The sequence below is a fragment of the Glycine max genome, chromosome 16, assembly GCF_000004515.6.
Source record: "Glycine max cultivar Williams 82 chromosome 16, Glycine_max_v4.0, whole genome shotgun sequence".
Classification (NCBI taxonomy): domain Eukaryota; kingdom Viridiplantae; phylum Streptophyta; class Magnoliopsida; order Fabales; family Fabaceae; genus Glycine; species Glycine max.
The window spans coordinates 3,484,007-3,503,646 of NC_038252.2; the positions used below are offsets into that span (position 1 = coordinate 3,484,007).

At 32.2% G+C, this 19,640-nt stretch overlaps 2 protein-coding genes across 3 annotated transcripts; both read right to left on the reverse strand.

Moving 5' to 3' along the window:
- Positions 1 to 5,299: 5,299 nt before the first annotated feature.
- On the reverse strand, positions 5,300 to 8,678 carry LOC100779285 (50S ribosomal protein L25). 2 transcript variants are annotated; one of them, XM_026126239.2, is made up of 4 exons: positions 8,133 to 8,678; positions 7,666 to 7,795; positions 6,883 to 6,954; positions 5,533 to 5,669 (listed from the first exon to the last, which is right to left on the reverse strand). In XM_026126239.2, the coding sequence occupies exons 1-3, from the start codon at positions 8,553 to 8,555 to the stop codon at positions 6,887 to 6,889; spliced, it is 621 nt and encodes a 206-aa protein (XP_025982024.1). In that variant the 5' UTR covers positions 8,556 to 8,678; the 3' UTR covers positions 5,533 to 5,669; positions 6,883 to 6,886. The 2 variants fall into 2 exon arrangements, with proteins under 2 accessions (XP_003548685.1, XP_025982024.1); XM_003548637.5 differs by lacking the exon at positions 6,883 to 6,954 and having other exon boundaries at positions 5,300 to 5,669; positions 8,133 to 8,673.
- A 5,462-nt stretch (positions 8,679 to 14,140) lies between these two features.
- LOC100776978 (uncharacterized) lies at positions 14,141 to 19,136 on the reverse strand. The gene is made up of 10 exons (XM_003548414.4): positions 18,976 to 19,136; positions 18,648 to 18,864; positions 18,063 to 18,220; positions 17,818 to 17,963; positions 17,645 to 17,707; positions 17,457 to 17,549; positions 16,578 to 16,742; positions 15,741 to 15,832; positions 15,065 to 15,231; positions 14,141 to 14,663 (listed from the first exon to the last, which is right to left on the reverse strand). Exons 1-10 carry the CDS (start codon positions 19,070 to 19,072, stop codon positions 14,347 to 14,349), a joined length of 1,515 nt encoding a protein of 504 aa, XP_003548462.1. The 5' UTR covers positions 19,073 to 19,136; the 3' UTR covers positions 14,141 to 14,346.
- Positions 19,137 to 19,640: the final 504 nt, after the last annotated feature.

Sequence of the window (19,640 nt, forward strand, 5' to 3'; positions counted from 1 at the left end):
TCAAGGGGCAACAGTGTATGTTGAAGAGGAGAGGGAGGCAAGGATGTGAAGGAGGGAAGGTGTAAGAAGCATGCATATTAGAAACTCCAGGATGAAATTGCAATTTATATCAACTTGGTTATGTATCTCTCAACCAGTTGCAAGTTAAAGATCAAAATCATTTATTATAATATATTATGGGTGAGTTTGTTTAAACTTTTTAAAAAAATAATTTTAAAATAAACGTTTTTAAAAAAGTTTTTTAATAAGTAAATGTGATTTGCTTCTTAAAAAAAGTAAATAAAGAAAACTACTTATTTTAAGTAAAAGTAATTTAGAAAAACATATAAGAAAAACATAAATTACTTATTTTATTAAAACAAACACTTTTTTTTATAAAAAATAAACATAAACAAACTCACCCTATTTCTGATGGTATAATACGGTAGTTATTAGTTAATGAGTGCACCACCTATTAGATGGTTCACCCTTACGAAATATAGTAAGAAAATAAATTATATTCATCAATGTCGATAATAATTAAATATAATAGAGTAGTTTTTGGAGGAAAATAATAATAATAATAATCCTAGAAAATAAAATTTCATCATATCATAATTACCAAGAATATGCATATTTGTTTAACACATTTATCAAGATTTAATTACATTAGACGCAAGATATTAAGAAAATTTAGTTGAATGATACCTCAATCATGTCTTAAATTTATGTCATTAACAAAAAAAAACAATTTGAATTAAAAACATATTAATTAAACTAAAGGATTTAAAGTGAATACCATATTATTGTAAAAAAATTCCCAATCATAGTCCTTACGGATCGAATCATCCATATATTATACAAAAAGAAACTCTAATTATTTGATATTTTTTTCTTTGAACGAGATCTCAATTCCAACGATAATTTCATTAGATATCTTACAATTAGAATTGTTCCTTTTTCTTATCCAATTTCTCTACCACCACAAATCCCACTTAATTAGAACCAATGTAGAATGTAGTTCTTTTTTAAAAGTGACACAGTCCGTTTTATGTTCATCGTCCCAACTATATATTGTAAGTCTGTTTCTAATTTTTTTTATACACTGACCTATATACTTGTTGTAAATTTTAGGTTCATATATATATATATATATATATATATATATATATATGTCATCACATATATTATAAATTAATCAATAAAATTATAAAACAAAAACTCACAAGGCACACAAAAATTGATCAACACAATGGGAATGATATCAACATTGTGAATCCATTAAGTGGTAGAAATGGGATTAGTGACCATAAAAGATCCAGTACATGAAGGCGCCTGGTCAAAGTGCAGACAGGCATACCACCTTTATGTCACTAACATCATTGATTTCTATCACTTAAACGAGTTCTTAATCTTAATTTCATTACCATCCTCTTTGACAATTAGATAAAAGGCAACTCAGGATGACTAAATGGCATGTAGTGAACATGTAAAACATGATAAGCCATAAAATTGTTTTTAGACTCTTTTTAGAGCTAAAATTGGCTGTTTTTTTAGTGCGTCATTTTTGCAATTTCTTGCATTACAATGTTGTTTTTATGGTTCCTCCTAGCTCTTCTTAAGCTTCTAAAGGATGATCAATTTTCTTCAACAAGCTTATCATAAGTGGAAGAAAGCAAGGCATTATACAACATGCAACAATAAAAGATTATTCAAAAGAAACTTAGTCATTTCTCCTCATCAGTAAATTTCTTTTGTTGCATATTGTTTAGTGTCTTACTCTCTTCCAAATACTTTATAATAAGTTCATTATTTTTCTTAATACAAATTAACGCGACTCAAAAGAAACTAAGCCCACATGTTTCAACATCAAACAAGACAAAAAAAACAAGCAAATTAACCATTGAATCTTACAAACCCCACAGGCAAGACCCAAAAAGAAATCCTAATCCCACATGAATATTTGAGAGAGTATATTCTCTATGTTTGGCACTATCCCACTTACCACAACAAGGGTATGACCAATTACAATAAACACAACATCTGTCATACATTTCCATTTGCAATATACTGCTTTAATCATGCTAACAATAACAAGAAGCCAACCAAGAAACCAAAATCAACATATTAAAAATTCAACAAGAATTTCTCATGAGGTAATCTTGCTAACAGTGGCAGGAAAACAATGAACCAAGCAAATAGATAGAAGGGAAATGTACTGACGTGGTTGTGGTGGCACAATGTTGAAGATGTGGAAATGGGATATGGTACGTCATGGCGGTGGTGCGATCTGGTACAAAGAGGTAGCATTGTTATGATTTTGAGACTAATTGAGAGGTTTCAAGAGAGTGGGAAGTGGTGGCATGAGGTGGTGATGCGATGTTGTGGCACGAGGTGGTGACGCGAAGTGGTGGCAGTGTTAGGGTTTCAAAGGGAGCAATCAACAACAAATGTGAATATGGTAAAACGCGATGTGTGTTTAATGTTTTAGAGGAAAATTCTACATCCGTTATTCATTGAACTGATGGAGAAAACTCATCTAACATCGGTTCAAGAATAAATATTTAACACTCAAATCTAACATCGGTTCCTAAAGAATAAATATTTAAAACTTAAATCTAACATCGGTTCATATGAAACTGATGTAACAGATTTGCATAGGATTACAAAAATGTGACTACGCCACTTTATACATTGATCTTGATCTTTCAACAACTGATGTAGATTCGTGTAGTAGTGTGATTCAAGGTTATAACTTCAAAAAAATTTGGCACTCTCCACAGAGATGTGACGATATGTAATGATGTCCTTGCTTTGAACGTCCAACATCCATGGGAACAACAAGGGTGGTACCTGCAAAAACTCTCTAGCACTCAAGTTAAGAAAGAACATTAGGGTTAAAGAGTCTCAACTACAAGTAGGTTTACCTCTGGAAAATGTATCCCTTTATATATTGTATGTTGTCACTATAATTGCTATTTAAATCTCATACAATGGGTTGATCTTGTTTTCCTTTTTAAGGAGATTTGACAATCATTGATCTATCAATATTTGATCTTCTGTCGTAATTTGCAAGTGATTAGAGGGAGAAATTATTTATTGGCTTAACTGCATTGATTGTATTATCAGGCCCAAAATATATGCTAAGCCTAGCCCGAGCAAATGACCAATCATGTCCTCGGCCAATACATGTTATTGTGCGCCAACATGCTTACCTCATAGGTGTTGTTATTCAAACTGCATTTTTTACTCTTCCCACCTGCATCTTTTTCAAACATAGGCAAAAGACATTGTTGACTTCCCCTCATTTTCCTACAACTCACGAAAAAAACTTTTTTCTAATTTTAGATTCAACGAAATCATAATTTCAAATCATATATTCATACCAACATATTTCTTACCTCATTCATTAAGCTATCTCGCACTGACAGTATTTTGTTGGATACAAAGGCCTTTGAGCATATTTTTACAAAAATAAATTTATGGCTATTGCTTCTTGTACCTCCCATTTGTCTACATGCCTAAATTTTTATGCATAACATGAGAATTTGATATTCTTTGATTTTTATGCTTACAACCTTATTAGTCCTTTTAACTACATTGTTTGAACTTACCCAAATTTTGGTTGTCACTTCTTTTTCCTCTACCTTAATCACCATATGCATGTCTTTGTCGTGTAGGGTTGGACTAATCTAACAGAAGGCCTATTAAATAAGGGCAACTGCTTGGGGCACCCAACATTTTTGCTGGGACACCCAGCAGTTTTTAAAAATGTCGTATGAATATTTTCAGTTATAAATAAGAAATTTTGTTTTTCATTTCTGCTGCACCTTTCTTTTTTTGCAAAATCTCACACCTTTAGTGTCAGTTATTTTTGTTAGCTTTTGTTAGCCTCCTTTTCTAAGTGTTTTTTTGTCTCTGGTGGTGTACGTGTGTTGTTGACGAGGATAAGGTAAAGTTAGATGATAATTCGTTGCCAAAAAAGAACAGGTACATAAAAAAAAATTAGAAACATACGAATTGTTAATCCATATGACTCATACGGATCATCAATCCATATAGTCATACGGATTGACAATCCGTATGGGTCATATGGATTGGTAATCCGTATAGCTTTTTAACATAAAATCACCATGAATACTAGCACGAACAACACAAACAGAGCAGCAATGCAATGCACAAATAAGAAGAAGACGAAACAAAGAATTCTTACCTCAAAGGAGAACGAAGAAGACGAAAGGAAGAAGAAGAAACACGAACGGAGAACCACCACCCACGAACGGAGGACCACCACCCACGAAGGAAGAAGAAGAAGCACCAACGGAGGGAAACGACGCAGCCAAAAGGAAGAAGAAGAACGAAAGCGGCACAGGAAGAGGAAGAATACAAAGAAAAGAAGAAAAACGAAAGCGACGAATGAATAGTGACTCGTACGGACGAGTCACTTTTATTTTTTATAAGCAAAAGGTGAAGGACATTTTAACTCTTTCACCTTCGTTGTTGGGTGTCCTAGCAAAAACACTAGGTGCCCAAAGCAACAACCTTAAATGAGCACACACAAGGATACCCATAACACGATCCAAGGCAAGCATAAAACCCGTACCAAACATAGATTTTGTATACTTAGGACCAATAGCTAGTTTAGTGGGAGTAGATCCTCTGCAATGGGGAAAACAAAACATGATAAACATGATCGCAGTGTTAAAATTTCACCATTGATTTTTTAAAACTTTCATTTTATAATAAAAAAATATTGTATTAATAAAATTTTATGAAAGATAAAAAATTCTTTGCAGTGAAAATGTCACTGCAGCGGATTCATTCCCCTATTTTAGCACACATTTGCATTTGCTTCTGCGCCTCTAGAGTTACCTTGGTAAATTACTTCCACGCCAAGGTCAAACTTTAATGCAAGAGAACTAATTTTGTAAACTACAAGACACTTTGCAGCAATTGAATTTCAGATCATTGTGAACTATTTATCTACATGGACAAAAAAACTAAAACTAATATTAGGGCAAGCATTGACTAAATGTAAATAAATTTATAACTTCATAAATTAAATGTCAGATACTTTAAATTCAAACTGGAGTCCTAGAAAGGCGGAGTGAAGTATTTATTTATCAAGGACATGAGGACATCAGTGGTAGTAACCCTCTCTGCTTGTACCCAATGACCCAAAACAGAACAATCGATATTGCATACATAAACTCAACTCATCAACTTCCTATTCTCATCCCCTAGGTATTCATTTTTGCCAAAAGAAACGGCAGAATCAAAGAATTGAAATATGAGAAGGAACTGAATAGGCACAGAAAAGGAAGCTAACAAAAAGACTAACATTGGAATTCTACAACTGTGTCCCTCACTGCTGCCATGAATCAACTAATAAAATGACCATTAACGATACATGTTAGCTGTAAAATGCTTCAGTGCAGCAGCAATAACCCCCAAAGATACAAAAAGCAGTTACTTTTTCTTTTGTAGTTCAGAAACTCTTTGGCCCATAATTTTAACAACGGCTTCATCTCTTGGCTGAAGAAGTTTTAAAGCAGGATGAACTTTGAGATCTCCCATGACCAACTTCTGGCCCACATCCAACTCACTTAGATCAACGTCAATATATGGAGGAATAATGTCAGCAGGGCATAAGTACTTGACAGTCCTTTTGATGGTATTCAAAGAAGCACCTGCCAAATTTGTAGAGTGTTGAATAATACTCAACAAAGTATAACATTATACACATAAAACAATGAGCTAAACAAAATGTTTTGTCATAAAGTTATTTTAATAATGTTAAAGGCATTAATATCCATACATCCAGGTAGCACGGATGTAATCAGTTAGAGAAGTAGGTGTCAAGCAGAACAGAGAGAAATGTTCAATAATGAGTTAACAGCCATTCACTTTGCATGTCCAAACATTAAGCATATTGCCTGCAGCAAAATAACTCCACTGCATATTAGCTTTAACGTAATCTTAAATTCCAATTATTTTATAGAACTAGTCTTCTATCCTTGTAATAGTAACTATCCTGCATCAGGCACCTAAATAAGACAACACACTAATTTGTTTTATAAATCTACTAGTTACACAAGCATCTTGTGAGTTGCCAAATCATATTCTCAACCATAGTCTTTTAAATGTAGATCAGCCTTCTAAAATTTAGAATAAATGCTTGTAATTGCCCAGAGGATTCAAATAGTTCTTAATCTGAGTATACATAACAGAACAACAGAAGATCAGTTTTGCTTTAGAAACAACAGATAATTAATAGATATTTAGTAAGAAAACAAATCACTCAAATTATTAAAAAGGAAATATTGGAGATGTCTACTAGTGCTACTCAAAACAAACTTGACCCTAGTTGAAACTATTAGGAAATAAAAATTACATATTTTAAAATACCAAATGACAATATCTTTACTGTAAACAATTTGCCATCAGATTAACAGTAGCACATACTACAAAGTACAAAGAACTAAATGACTTAAAGATCATCCATTTTACCTTATATAAACATTATATGGGATAAACTTCAGAAACTAGCTTATTAATAGGAGATCATTCTTAAACAATATTACATCAATAATAGTAAGGTCACTCGATACCTAGCAACCTGGTAGTCATGGGTAATGGGTTTCAGTCACAAACACGGCCTCTCCACTCAGACCTTACAATGGTGGGAGCCTCATGCGCTTGAACATCCCTCTTTCCATAGAGCCTTTTCACTCAGTTAACAAAAGCCAAAGCCTTAGACCTATTTATCTACCAATTATCATCATCAAAAAGATTATCCATATTCCATAGCACTGAGCCACAATTTGGTATGTGTAATCACCCAAATGAAACAGAAATCAGAACTCGAAATTCTCACCAAAAAAAAAAAGCAATTGCACTCACCACTTCACATGAAACCTACAAGCATCAAGTTCAACCTATGACCCGAAGACTTCCCTGGCCAAGTGGATAGACCTTGCCAATGATAATTGATTTGAGTTATGAAACTTTAAGCTTAAACTTCTCTCCTTGCCTCCAAAATTTATAGAAAACAATATGTGCAATTCAAACAGAATATTTACAATTATATATACATTTTCACACCAAAAAAAGTTGATAGAAATGAGGAAGAGGTGGCATCATGCAGTAAGTGAATATCATAAATTTAGGCCATGTTTGGATGCACTTCTCCATAAACACTTATAATAGAAGAAAACAAGGTCAAATGTACTGAGTTTCTCCCATAAGTTAAAATCAACTTATTCATCTCAGCTTTTGAGGAAGAAGTTAGATAAGAAAGTTTCTATAAAAGCTTAGCGCATAAGTTGATTTTGGTCCTATTTGGATAAACTTCTACACAATCACTTTCAAGAGAAGAAAATAAGAATGTAAAATGCATCAAACTTTTTTCATAAGCTAAAAATCAACTGACTTAAGCACCTTAACTTTTGGAGAAATTAAATGAGAAAACTCTCATAAAAAATTAAGAGCATGAGCTGATTTTAACTCGCAGGAGAAACTCAATTCATCTTTTTCCTTCTTATTTTCTTCTCCTAGAAGTGCACTTATGGAGTTATTTATCCAAACAAGTCCTAACTCATAGAAGGAGCACAATTCATTTTTCTCCAAACATGCCTTAACATTACATTACATAGAAAATTAAAGTGAGACTCCAATAGTGCTAACCTTTCTTGAGTCCAGGCGATACATCTTCTCCTCTGAAGACAAGAGGAACATCAACTTTCAACAAAGCATCCGACGGAGCCCTAATAAAAGTCACATTCAACGGCGCATCCGTCCCAGCTTTCAAATGAATCTGCGAAATTAGAGAGGATCCTCAAAACTTCAATACTAAGTTACTAACCATAATCATCAATTTCGACACGTGCATTGCATCACAACAATCATCAAATTCACAGGCACAGGATCAGTTATCAAACCAAAATGATACATATAATTAAGGTTTTAAAAAACGGTCCGCGATTTGGGCAGCAACATCAAGGTTTTTTAACTGTCCGCAATCGCAATTGGGACCGCATAGGCCGCATTTGTCCGCGATATCAACAAATGCAACTAAACCGCAACCGATATAATATAAGTATATAAGTAATGAGAGAGAGAGAGAGAGAGAGAGAGAGAGAGAGAGAGCGAACCGCGCGGGGTAAGACGCGAACGGTCTCGACGACGTCGTTTTCGGAGTCGAAGCCGGAGCGAACTTCGAGGAGGAAGAGGCGGGAGAGGAAGAAGGAGCGGCCGAGGTGGTTGACGAGTTTTCTGATCTGGTCGGTGCGAACGGAGATTAGGCGCTTGTTGCCGCCGTGCTGGCCGTCTTCCTGCTCGAACACGATGCTCGGCAGGCGCCCTGCGCGGCGCTCCTTCGCGGAGATGTTCTTGCCGGAGTCGGCGCGGGGGACGGCGAGGATGGTCTCGTCGTGCTTGGGATCGGGGCGAGGGAAGCCGTCGAGGTAGGTGAGGGGCTCCGGCTCCGGGGGGCGGAGGACGGCGGCGGCGGAGTGGGAGAAGTGACGGCGGTAAGGGGAGAGTCTGGTGAGGATGTGGTGGCGGGGGAGATACATGATGGTTATGGGCTGAAGAGAGGTTTTGGGTTGGGAAAGTGGCTGCGGAGCCTCACTTGCTCGCTCACTCACTTCACTAGCACCTAAACTAAGCCAAATGGAGTTCTTCACGTGACATGCGCATGATCTCCAGTCCAATACACATACTAGTAATAATAATTTGGTAGTTTAAATATTTGTTTTCGTCCATGCAATTTAATATTTTTTTTTACATTATTCAAAAAGTGTGTTTTTTTTTGTTCAAAGCACTGTATAAAGCTTACAAGAATAAGAAAAAAATCAAATATAAGGACAAAAATGAAAAAAAATTATAAGAACCTAACAAATATTTAAGCCTAACAATTTTAATAAAATAAAACATGAATGAAGAAAACTTCTTATGTATATTATTGTAATTGATAAGTGTAAAATTAATTATATATGTTGATGGTTAAGGTTAATTAGTGTAAAATTGTGTATAATTAATTGAATTTGAGCCCCAAATTTGACTTTGTGTCAGATTAATGTGTTTTGCAGGGTTTTTCGTTACCCAATGGTGACATTAGTAAATATTTCTTCAATGCGTATAAGATCATTCTTATTCAATCATCTTATCATGTGAATATTGTTCTCTCACATATTTTCATTGTTTCATATAACTTAGTTTAACACAATAATTTCAGTACCAGAACAACTTAATTTGATTAGAATTATGCAAAGGATCAATCAACTATCATTTTTGTTTTCGGGTTGGTTATAGTTAAATGCTTATCCTTCCATAATTTGTGCTTTCCTAAACTGATATTATGATCTATGAATGTTTTATAGGGAATTTAGGATAACTTTCATATTCTTTAGTTCATAACCTGTTGGAAATTGTAACAGGTGGTGCTTGATTTACTAGCATTAGAATTAGAATGTAGAAAAAGTTGGCCAACCAATTCTATTAGCTACATTTAAATCTTCAACACACTATCTTTTGGAGTGTCTTCATTGTTCCTATACCTTTTTGGATACCTGCCACATTTTATCTGCATTATAGGATATCCTTTCTTCATTACGTTCTTGAAGCATGTAGTTACAACAAAGAGTGTGAACACCACTGCGAAATAGTGAATGTTTCTAGGAATAAGGGTGGGTTCTCCTTCTCATGTCTTAGCTGTACCACCCAATGGTACAAACCAGAATAGAAATATCTTCATCCACTGGTTGGAGAATTCTTTTTCATAGCTTATTGTTGTCTTATTTGCTGTTCAGTGTTATTTTTTAGTATTAAAATAGCTACCAAAACTAAGGTTTCTTTCTTCTTTTTCAAAATCTGATATATGACTTGTTTACCAAGACATAAAGGAATATTACAAGATATTACCTTTGGGGTTTGGTCATGGCTATCTAGCAAGCATTCTGGTTTTAATTTTTCTTATGGTCAATGGGCAAGTAATCCAAATGCTTGTCTGAACGGTTGATATATGGACAGGGACTTAAACTTATATGCAGGGGGCTAGTAATCCAAATGGACATAGTCTTAGTTTTCAACATTTAAGAGGTTTAGTGTTGATTAGCATGGCATGGAATACTTTGTTTTCTACTTGGAAAGTTAAATCTCAGCAAAGTTATGTATAGCTTGAGTGTTGAAATAGTGGTTTCACGGGCAGGCAGTAGTGATGCAAGAATAATTAGTTAGGTTGATGTTTGTAACATTTTTAATTGTTAATTTCTTGACAGCTCATATACTACAACATTTTATATAATGATACTTTATATAACTTTTTTGTTGGTCAAAACTTTCCACCAGTTAAAATCTGTAGATAGTTTTATTTTTTTCAAGATCTCGACAATTAGCTCTAGCTGCTTCTAGGATCAATAAATTGTCTCCACAAAATAATACAAAATTTTTTAACATGTTTTATCTCCACTCACATTTTTTAAGAAATTTCTCATGAGATCATTCATCTTATAATTATCCCAAGTAAAACACACTTAACTATCAAGTTCTTAAATGATATATTGTTGAAAAATAAATACATCTTGTTGATATTAGTCTTTAAATTCATGTTTAGTGAAAATTTAATTTGGTGTGTAACTTAAAAACCCAATTTTTACTTTGAACAAAGGCAATATTCCAGCTCTATGTATTAGATGCTAAAATCTAGTAACTAATTATTCATCCAATAGTCAATACGTGTTTTATCTTAGAAAAGTATTCTGCCACACTTTCTTTAACCTTTTTATAGTTAGTTCCTTTAATAGGAATTGTTTGTGCCATAAGTTTCTATTTTTTATAACATTGGCCGAGTGCTTTAATAAAGGGCGGAAGTTAATGGGCAACCTGTTTATCTCAAAACAGTGAAAAACTCTCTTTGATAAGAAATCACAGGAATGATTGGGATTTTGATCCACTTGATGAAGACTCCGAAGATGAAGATAATAATGCAGAAGAGAATGGTGAAGAAGAAAATGAAGTTGGTCCTAGTACAATATATGGGAAGAGCTTATCTTCAAAGTGCTTTACAAATAGAACAAAGACTCCATTAAAAGTATGTTTTCAATGCATATTTAATTTTTTTTATTAACTACAATACTTATATATCTTTTATTTTTATTGGAAGAGAGAAGGTTACATATTCGTGAAATAGATATATTTGGACAATTTTATATTGGATGACTTTTTTTTTTTTGTTATACACTATAATTGCATACATAATGAGCAAATTATTATTAGGAAGGTAACTATTGTTATATAAGAAAATGTAAGAATTACATTTTTATTTTTCAAATCATTGATATAGAAAGCTGTATATTTGAACCTTTTAAGAGTAATGGACATAATTGAAATATTTTTAAAAATTATGAAATCTAATTAAACATTTTAATTATAATATTTTTGCAATAAAAATAAAGAAAATATATAAGGAAATAAATAAAAATTTAAAATAAAAATATTTTCATTGATAAAAGATATTTTTTATTTTTAATTATATTTAATTTAAATATTTCATTTAATTTCCATGACCTTTTTAGTAAGAATATAAAAGCACTTTTATAAATTATCCAAACACTACTTTTATAAGTTCTTCTAAGAAAGCACTTAAATAAGTATCACCCAAACACCTAATTAACTAATCCAACAAGAATTTTTTATAATAGAGCTTCTGGATAACCTCTTCGCCTAGAAGTTCTACTAACAAAATTTATCCAAACAAGCCCATAGTTTTAAATCATATGTCATACCGAAGAAAGTAGTTGTTTCTTATATCATAAATAAAAAGTTAATCAAAATAACATTTTGTTAATTTGTTATATTATTAAGAAAAATTAAAATCAATTAAAATATCCAAAATAATAAAACTCATTTTAATTATTTATAGTATCATAAATGCTTTGTTCAAATTTAACAACATATACTTAAACAATTGAATTACATTTAGTTGTCTGTCATGAAATAAAATGTGAATCAAAATCCAACAATCTTGTACTTGCTGATTTTGAAAATGAAATATAAAGACAATAAAATATTCAATTAAAAAGAAGAAGTTGTTACATTGGAAAGAAACTATTTTCAACTAAAAAGGAAAGGTTGTTATCACAATAAAATGAAAATTTAAATTTGAGTTTTCAGATATTAGCATTATTCTAACATTTACTCTTTATAAATAAGCATCAAATAGTTCTTCCATAAATTATTGTGTATAACACCTACATTAGAAGACAAATATCTTGTATATGCAATATGACTGAAAAAAGATGAACTTCTAACATCAACATGTTCTTTCTCGTGCATTTGCAGAAAATGGGGTCAAATTATTATATTTATTTTGTATCACCTTTCCATTTTTATCACAAAAAGAACCCGAACCCGTTATCTGATAAATTTTTTTAAAAAAATCATAATATGACAAAACATGATATATTATAGTATTAAGTAATAGTCGTGTGATGTATGGGTAAATTTGGAGGATAAAAATTTTATTATATAAAAATTATATTGAAAAAATTAAAATTAATACAAATGTCCATAATATAAAAATTATTTATTAATAAAAAATAATATAAGAGCAATAAATATATATATATATATATATATATATATATATATATATTGAATATGATTAATTTTTGGTGCAATTATAAAATTAATTTTAAAAATATTTTTTTAAGTAAAAAAAAGTTGTATAAACAAACGAAGCTATCTAACAAATTCCAAATGAAAATAATAAAAAAAAAATATTTTTATAAGAAATAACTCATACATTATTATGTTATAATCAGTTTTATAGAGATCATTAATTTAACATCTTGTAAAAAAATATTGAAAACCAAAGTAAGCAAATAAATGGAAAAATGTAAATTTAATAACACATTTAAACGATTAAAAGTCAGCACAATCTTATATTCATGTTAATTTGTGTTAAATTTGATTAGATATCATCTCCATTATCTGATTAAACAATTTTCAAGAAAAACATTTTTAATAATTTTTAAACAATGAAAATTATTTTGTAAAAAAAAATCAAAGTTAGTAAATATGAATTTAATTATTTAATTTTAAATATTGACTTACTTATCAATTCCTCAAATTATTTTAAATTATTCAATTTGATCCCCAAAATTTTAAAAGGTTCAATTTAGTTTTCAAGTTCTAAAAAATGAATTAATTTAGTCCTCAAATTTTTTAAAAAATTCAATTTGATCCTTAAATTTTAAAAAAGTGAATCAATTTGGTCCAAAAACTTATTTTAAATAATTTAATTTAATTTTCAAATTCTTAAAAAATTAAAAACTAAATTGATTTATTTTTAAGAATTTAAGGTGTATGTACATATTGGATTCTTATTCTCATGACTATTTAGGAGGAACCTACAATCTTATTTTTGATAATAACTATTTCCATTCGCAAAACAAGGGCCACAGGCCTTACATCGTCAGTCACAATGGACATAATCTTCGAAGGAATCTCCTGAACATCAAAAGCTAGCCTAGGCAGAGTATCTTGCAGCTCTATTAACAGTTCTAGGAATAAAACCAAGAGTATTAACATCCTGATTTCCAATCAGGTCTTTGCAATCCTTGACCAGACCAACAAAATGATTGTCCCTATCAAGATAAATGCAATCCTTCCAAGCTTGCACCAAGCGGTTACAGTCGGATTCAAACAGAACCGAGAACAGAGATAAATGCAGGAAAGTACAACTTACTCTTTTAAGTATGGTTGTAACGAACAATCTTTTTGATTTTGTGAGAACTAAAAATCACTATGTTTTTAATAAGAGCTAAAACTTATATTAATTGTTAATCTTGGTTGAAAAAATATCACTTGCTAAATTATTTTCACGGAGTATAAAATTATCAAATCTTTATAAAGAAAACATTTATATAAATTAATAATTAAATAATATACAAAAGTATATAACAACCCTTGCGAAGGCACTACACTACTACAGACTAAGGGAAAAAAAAAGGTTCAAGGTATAACATGTCAACATTTCTATCCAAAGACACTTTCATAAAGGCATCTGAAATCCAACTAATAAAGATTTTAGAGTGCAAGAAGAATTACACACTACTACAAACTAAAAGTAACACAAGAAGAGCAACAAAAACATGGCAAAAAATAACTAACCAATAACAATAAATTTCGCAAGATTGCCCAGGCTTGCAGTTTGAAAAATCCAGGCAAACTAGTAAAACTATCTACAGAGTTTGTTACAGCATGCAAACCTAAATTCCTACCTAAAAGGCTAAAACACTATTGTCATTGCTCCCTAACTCACTATTTCCACTGGTTTAGTACATTCTAATTCTCATACTCAAGTCACTGCCAATTAAAAAGCCGAAATCCACTTCTGCTTCCTCGATCTGTGGAATCCGATTCACTTCCCATTGTCTCATCCGAACTCTCACTTGGAAGGACTTGTATCCGGTCTGCATGCTCAACGATCCAATCAGTAAATTCTGGAGAAGCTGCCCATTCTGCTAGAGCCTGCTTAGTGGATTCTCTTGTGAACTCATCCCACTCTTGCTTTGTGAACTTCTTTCTGTTCCGGGTCTTGTGGAAGGTTGAATAATAATCCAGCCCTGCTTGAGTCCCAGAAGATTGTGACGAAATCCCGGAAAATGGTGATACAACACCTGCAACAGATAAATGAATCAGATAAAATAGTTTGTTTTGCAAGAAAAACATTTCTCCAGAAGCTTCATTTGTTTGAATATGTGTTAATCTATGAAGAAAATAAACATTTTATAACACTTCACCCAAGTTCATTATTTAAAAAAAAAAAAATTGCACCAAAAAAAGGCTGTTTGGACTTTGGACTGAGGGCCTATTGGAAAACACAAGCATATGATGACTCACAATAGGTCATCATATATGTAGAAGCAACTAAGTACAAAGAATTTCCAAAAACTTCAGAAGCAGACAGCAAAATTCGGAAGATTTAAGGATCTTGTTCAATTTGCAGAAAAAATATGAAATCTTTCTTGGACAAATGTAGTAATCATATATATCAAAAAATCGGAACATGAAACAATACCTCGGACAGGAGAGTCAGACCATGCCGATCTTCTAGGGCTATTCCACGATTTTCCTTTAGGGCTACTCCAATGTTTACCTTTAGGGTTTGACTTGCTAAGGAATTCTGCACGACCGTGCCTTCCTCTCATCCATTGCGGTGAATAGTAATCATTTGAAGTTTCATACCTACATTAAATCATAATGGCATATTTAGATGTGAAAATCTTGAAGGTATGAATGCATTTTCTCTGACAGACAATGACATGAAGAAACAAAAAAAGACCTTGTGCAAACTACCCAAATTCCCCACCACTAGATTTTGCCTAGTGGGTTTCTCTTGATTCTTGTACAATGTAAATTGGACAAAATTGTTTACAATGTTCAACCATCTAATCAGTGACCATTTCCTACAATATGATTCTGTGCATTTAAATTCTACAAAAGTAAAATATAACAATGCATGAAAACATCCAAAATGCCTTATTAACAAATTGTCAGCATCATGACAATCATCCAATCTATTGTCCTCAGACAAAACTACCAATATAGCCTGGCTTAAAAGTGAAAGGTGAAAAAATATTCAGGTTAGCTGGAAGAATAAATTGAATGAAAACAGGCAAATATGACAAACATGTCCAATAGAAATGATTCTGCATGAAAAAATAAAATAAAGCACAAAGAGAAGTCATACTTACCATCCACAAAGCCATTTTATGGCAGAAATAAGTTTGCATGCAGCACCACAAGAGATCAAAGCTCCAATTGCTAGAAGAGGATCAAGAGTGCTCTGACAGAAAAATGAAAATCAGAATAAATAAGGAAGTGAGCGGTATCCTTAAAAATAGTAGTATGTAACAGACCAAAATGATCAGGCATCACTACAGAAGGGTTTTAATAAACATAAAGAGTTAATTTTAAATACAGATAAACATATCCATCTCAGCACCAACTCAACTATTCGAGGATCCAACAAACTTCACCGTGAAAATCCGGTTGAGAGGGAAAAAAAAAAAAAAGCAATGACATTATTTCCAAACCATGCCACTTATAAAATTACCAAGCTATACCAATTTCACAAAATTTAACAATCTAAACTATTTTATTTTTAAAATTTATCCGTTTAGACATTTTAAAAAATTATAACAATTTTTTCTTATTTATAAACATCATTTTCACTCGTTTAGGTTTTCAAAATACTCATTTCACTATTATGCTATATTTCATTCATTTCTAAATCAAAAGGAACAAACCCATTTTACAGTGTATATCATATTTTCAATCATCTTTTTTAGCTATATTTTATATTTTATCTGTTTATGTTTAAAATATTCTGTAGCTTTATTGTTTTTTACCTGAATGACTATATCAAATGTTTCCAATTCTAAAATCCAAATATTGTATTTTTTATTGATTTATCAAGTTTAATTTATGTCGTAAATTTAATATAACAAACTGACACAATGACCTTAAAGTTAAGATATATTTTCAACAGTTAAAAACAAAGATTAGAATAATTGATAGTTGTTACAAACCTGCAAAATGAAAGTGGTTCCAATGATGCGCATTGCCCATTTCACAAACTGAGCAACTCCAGCATCCACACAACCATCTTCTTTAGAAATAACAAACCTCCTAACAATCCAGTAGCCTAAAGCAGCTCCAGCCAAGATGATGCCCAGTATTACAAAAACAGCAACCTGAAAAGCATCAGGCAAAATTATTTTATGAGAGAATTGAAGATGTCTGATACACAAGCCAAATCCCATAGGATGAAAAATTCTCAGTTGATGATAATATATGTCCCACAGACAAGCAAAAATGGCCAGGGTTCCAGCAATCCTCAAGAATTATGCAGCATTAAACAGAGGACCCCAGAAAGGGGAAGAGAGAGGTGTAAAGTGATAGATAGAGGGTAAGTGGGTAACCATGGATCAGGGACTAACCATTGGTGAGTGATGGATGGAGCAAGCATCAAGGTAACAAGTATGTATAGAAAGGGTGAGATTGTTCCAGAAAATTTAATTATTATACTGGAAAAGAGGAAGTGATTTCCACCTCTATAGCAGCTAATTTCTGTTGACCAAAAATAGTTTTTGCCAACCCAAAGAGTAATAAAATATTGTGTACCAAAAGTTATTATAAATGAAAAAAAAAGCAAGCACAATAGGTTTTGAAGATCGGAAACAAGAGGAAGAAATTAAAAGAATGACTCACTGACTGCAAAAACAAAATGTATAAAATGAGTTCCAAAATGTTAGCTTATCAATTATCATACATAAAAAATATGTAGGTCTGAAGAAAAAGCTAACAAAAAGGATTAGAGATCCAGACGTGTAAATAGCTGTTAGCCATTCATCATGCAATGTATATGCACTGAGTTATCTAAAGTAGAAAGGGACTGGTATACTTACTGGATTGTGCATCTCTTCACTCATCCCAAGACTCTGAAAAATTGAATTTAAGATCAAAGAAAATTGGTGCAAAAGGAATGACCCAACTCCAACCTGAAACAACACAAGTAATAATATTAAGAGCAATAATCTATGCATGAAACATGAAAATCTGAAGCAAACAATAGCAAAAATTAAATCAAACTCACCACTGAAGTATACAAGGTAAGGTAGAAGATATTTTTTCTTCCAGTCGGCATTAATTTCATGCCCTACATCATATAGAAGAAATTAGTCAGAAAACATGGCAATTGTCAACCAATCAAGGGAGACTTGGAAACAAAAATGAAACCCATATATGAAATGAGAGTAATTTATATACCTGAAAAAGAAGGATTATGATGACAAGAAAGATCCCTATGGCCATTGAAGTGCTATAATAAAACGGAACCCATCTGCTAACAGTTGGAGCCAACAACAGCAGTATCAATCCTACTGCAAGACAAACAAGGCGCCATTGCTGAAAATCTGCAACATTTTTTATAACATACAAAAATTAGCACCAAAAAGTATACAAAAAAAAAAAAATCACAGATAAGAGACAACAAAAGAGTGGAAGAAACTAACCTTCTTCAATAGCAACTATAACAGAACCCGATATTTCTCCATTGATCCTCACATCAACATATCTAGTTTCATAAGGTGACATAACAGCATTCCAGACCCCCTTCTGCACACCCCTCCATTCATCCTTCTCACACTGACACCATCCAAGTGTATCATTCCTGCACATAACGTCGCATATAAGAAATGGCAATTTCAAATTCACAAGAAGTACATGCAATGACAGCAAATAAGGCTTAATTGCAGTTTTGGTCCCCCACTTGCTCAATTTTAACTCCAAACTTCTTTTCACAAATTTGATCCTCTCAACAATTTACAATTATGCAATTTTAGTTCATCTAATACCTATTAGCTTATAATAATAGTTAGCAGAAACACCGGCATGATACTCTAATCTAATGAACTGTCATGTCAGTATTTCCATTAAACATTGCATAATGGATGTACCAAAATTAAACCATTAAAACAGTGGGATCAAATGCAAGCTATAAATCCGCAAAATTGATAAACCATGGGATCAAAAGTGCAATCAAGCAGCCAATAAATAAAGAAAAAACAATGTCCCCAAAGTCCAAGTTGCGTGCTTACCTGTGGAAACAAACCTGAATTTTGCTATGCAACTTCTCCGGGATCGAAACGGAGGGAGCCAAAGTAACACGGTACGAATTAGCGTAGCTCCCAAGTTTCAGTCTCGAGGTGCCCGAAACTAGAACACGCTCGCACCGCAGAGCGTCCCTGACACCTTGAGAACCCGAAGAAACACCGGAAGGGGAGAACTCCAAAACCGGCTTTTGAATATCAACACCTAGGAATAAAAATAAATAAATGCAGTGAAAACGCATTTTGAAAAGGGGAGAAGGAAGGAACCCTAGGAATGATTAATAAGTGATGATGAGAAGAAGGGTGTGGTTCTTACCTTTGAGTGTGAGAGGGGTATTATGGGGATTGGAGAGTGAAGAAGAGAAGAAGAAGAAGAAAAGGAGAAAGAGGGAAGAAGAAGAGAAGGATCTCATTTGATTTGGGTTTGGGTGCGTTGCGACAGTGTTTTTCTCTTACGCGGGGAATTTGGTTTTGGAAATGCCAGTACAACTACAAATACAGCCCGTGCCCTTTTCACTCCTTGCTAGATTATTGCCGATAATTATTACAGTAATTAGTAATTACTTCCCATCTCAAATATAAAAAAATACATTCTTTTCTTAAATATAAGGAAATTTTAATTTATTTTATTTTATATTTAATATTATTATTTTTAAAATTTCTTTCATTTTATTAAAATATTAGTTTCAATAATTTTTTCTTATATTTGATAATGAGTTTTAATGAAAGATAAATTAAAAATAATTAATTAAAATTAATATAATTTAATATGATTAAGTAACTTTCTTAACGAATGTGTCATATTTTTTTTCTGATATTTGAGACGATAAAATTAAATTAAATTTTAATTTTTCATTTAATTTCTATAGGAGCAATAATCTCTTCTCTCTTTTGACCAAATAATCTCCTCTTTCAATACTTATTATTTAAAATATTTCATTTTTAGTCTTTATATATTTATTTATTTTTTATTTTTTTACT

Bases quoted from the DNA above. Each gene is read 5' to 3' on its own strand.
- LOC100779285 (XM_003548637.5), bottom strand. From the start codon at position 8,555: ATGTATCTCCCCCGCCACCACATCCTCACCAGACTCTCCCCTTACCGC. The intron at 7,796-8,132 runs GTTCGCTCTCTC...CTAATTTCGCAG, and splicing joins TTCGCGTCTTACCCCGCGCG to ATTCATTTGAAAGCTGGGAC. The intron at 5,670-7,665 runs GTTAGCACTATT...CAAATTTGGCAG, and splicing joins ATCGCCTGGACTCAAGAAAG to GTGCTTCTTTGAATACCATC.
- LOC100776978 (XM_003548414.4), bottom strand. From the start codon at position 19,072: ATGAGATCCTTCTCTTCTTCTTCCCTCTTTCTCCTTTTCTTCTTCTTC. The intron at 18,221-18,647 runs GTAAGCACGCAA...CGTTATGTGCAG, and splicing joins ATTCAGGTTTGTTTCCACAG to GAATGATACACTTGGATGGT. The intron at 15,833-16,577 runs GTTTGTAACAAC...TTTTTCTGTCAG, and splicing joins GAACCACTTTCATTTTGCAG to AGCACTCTTGATCCTCTTCT.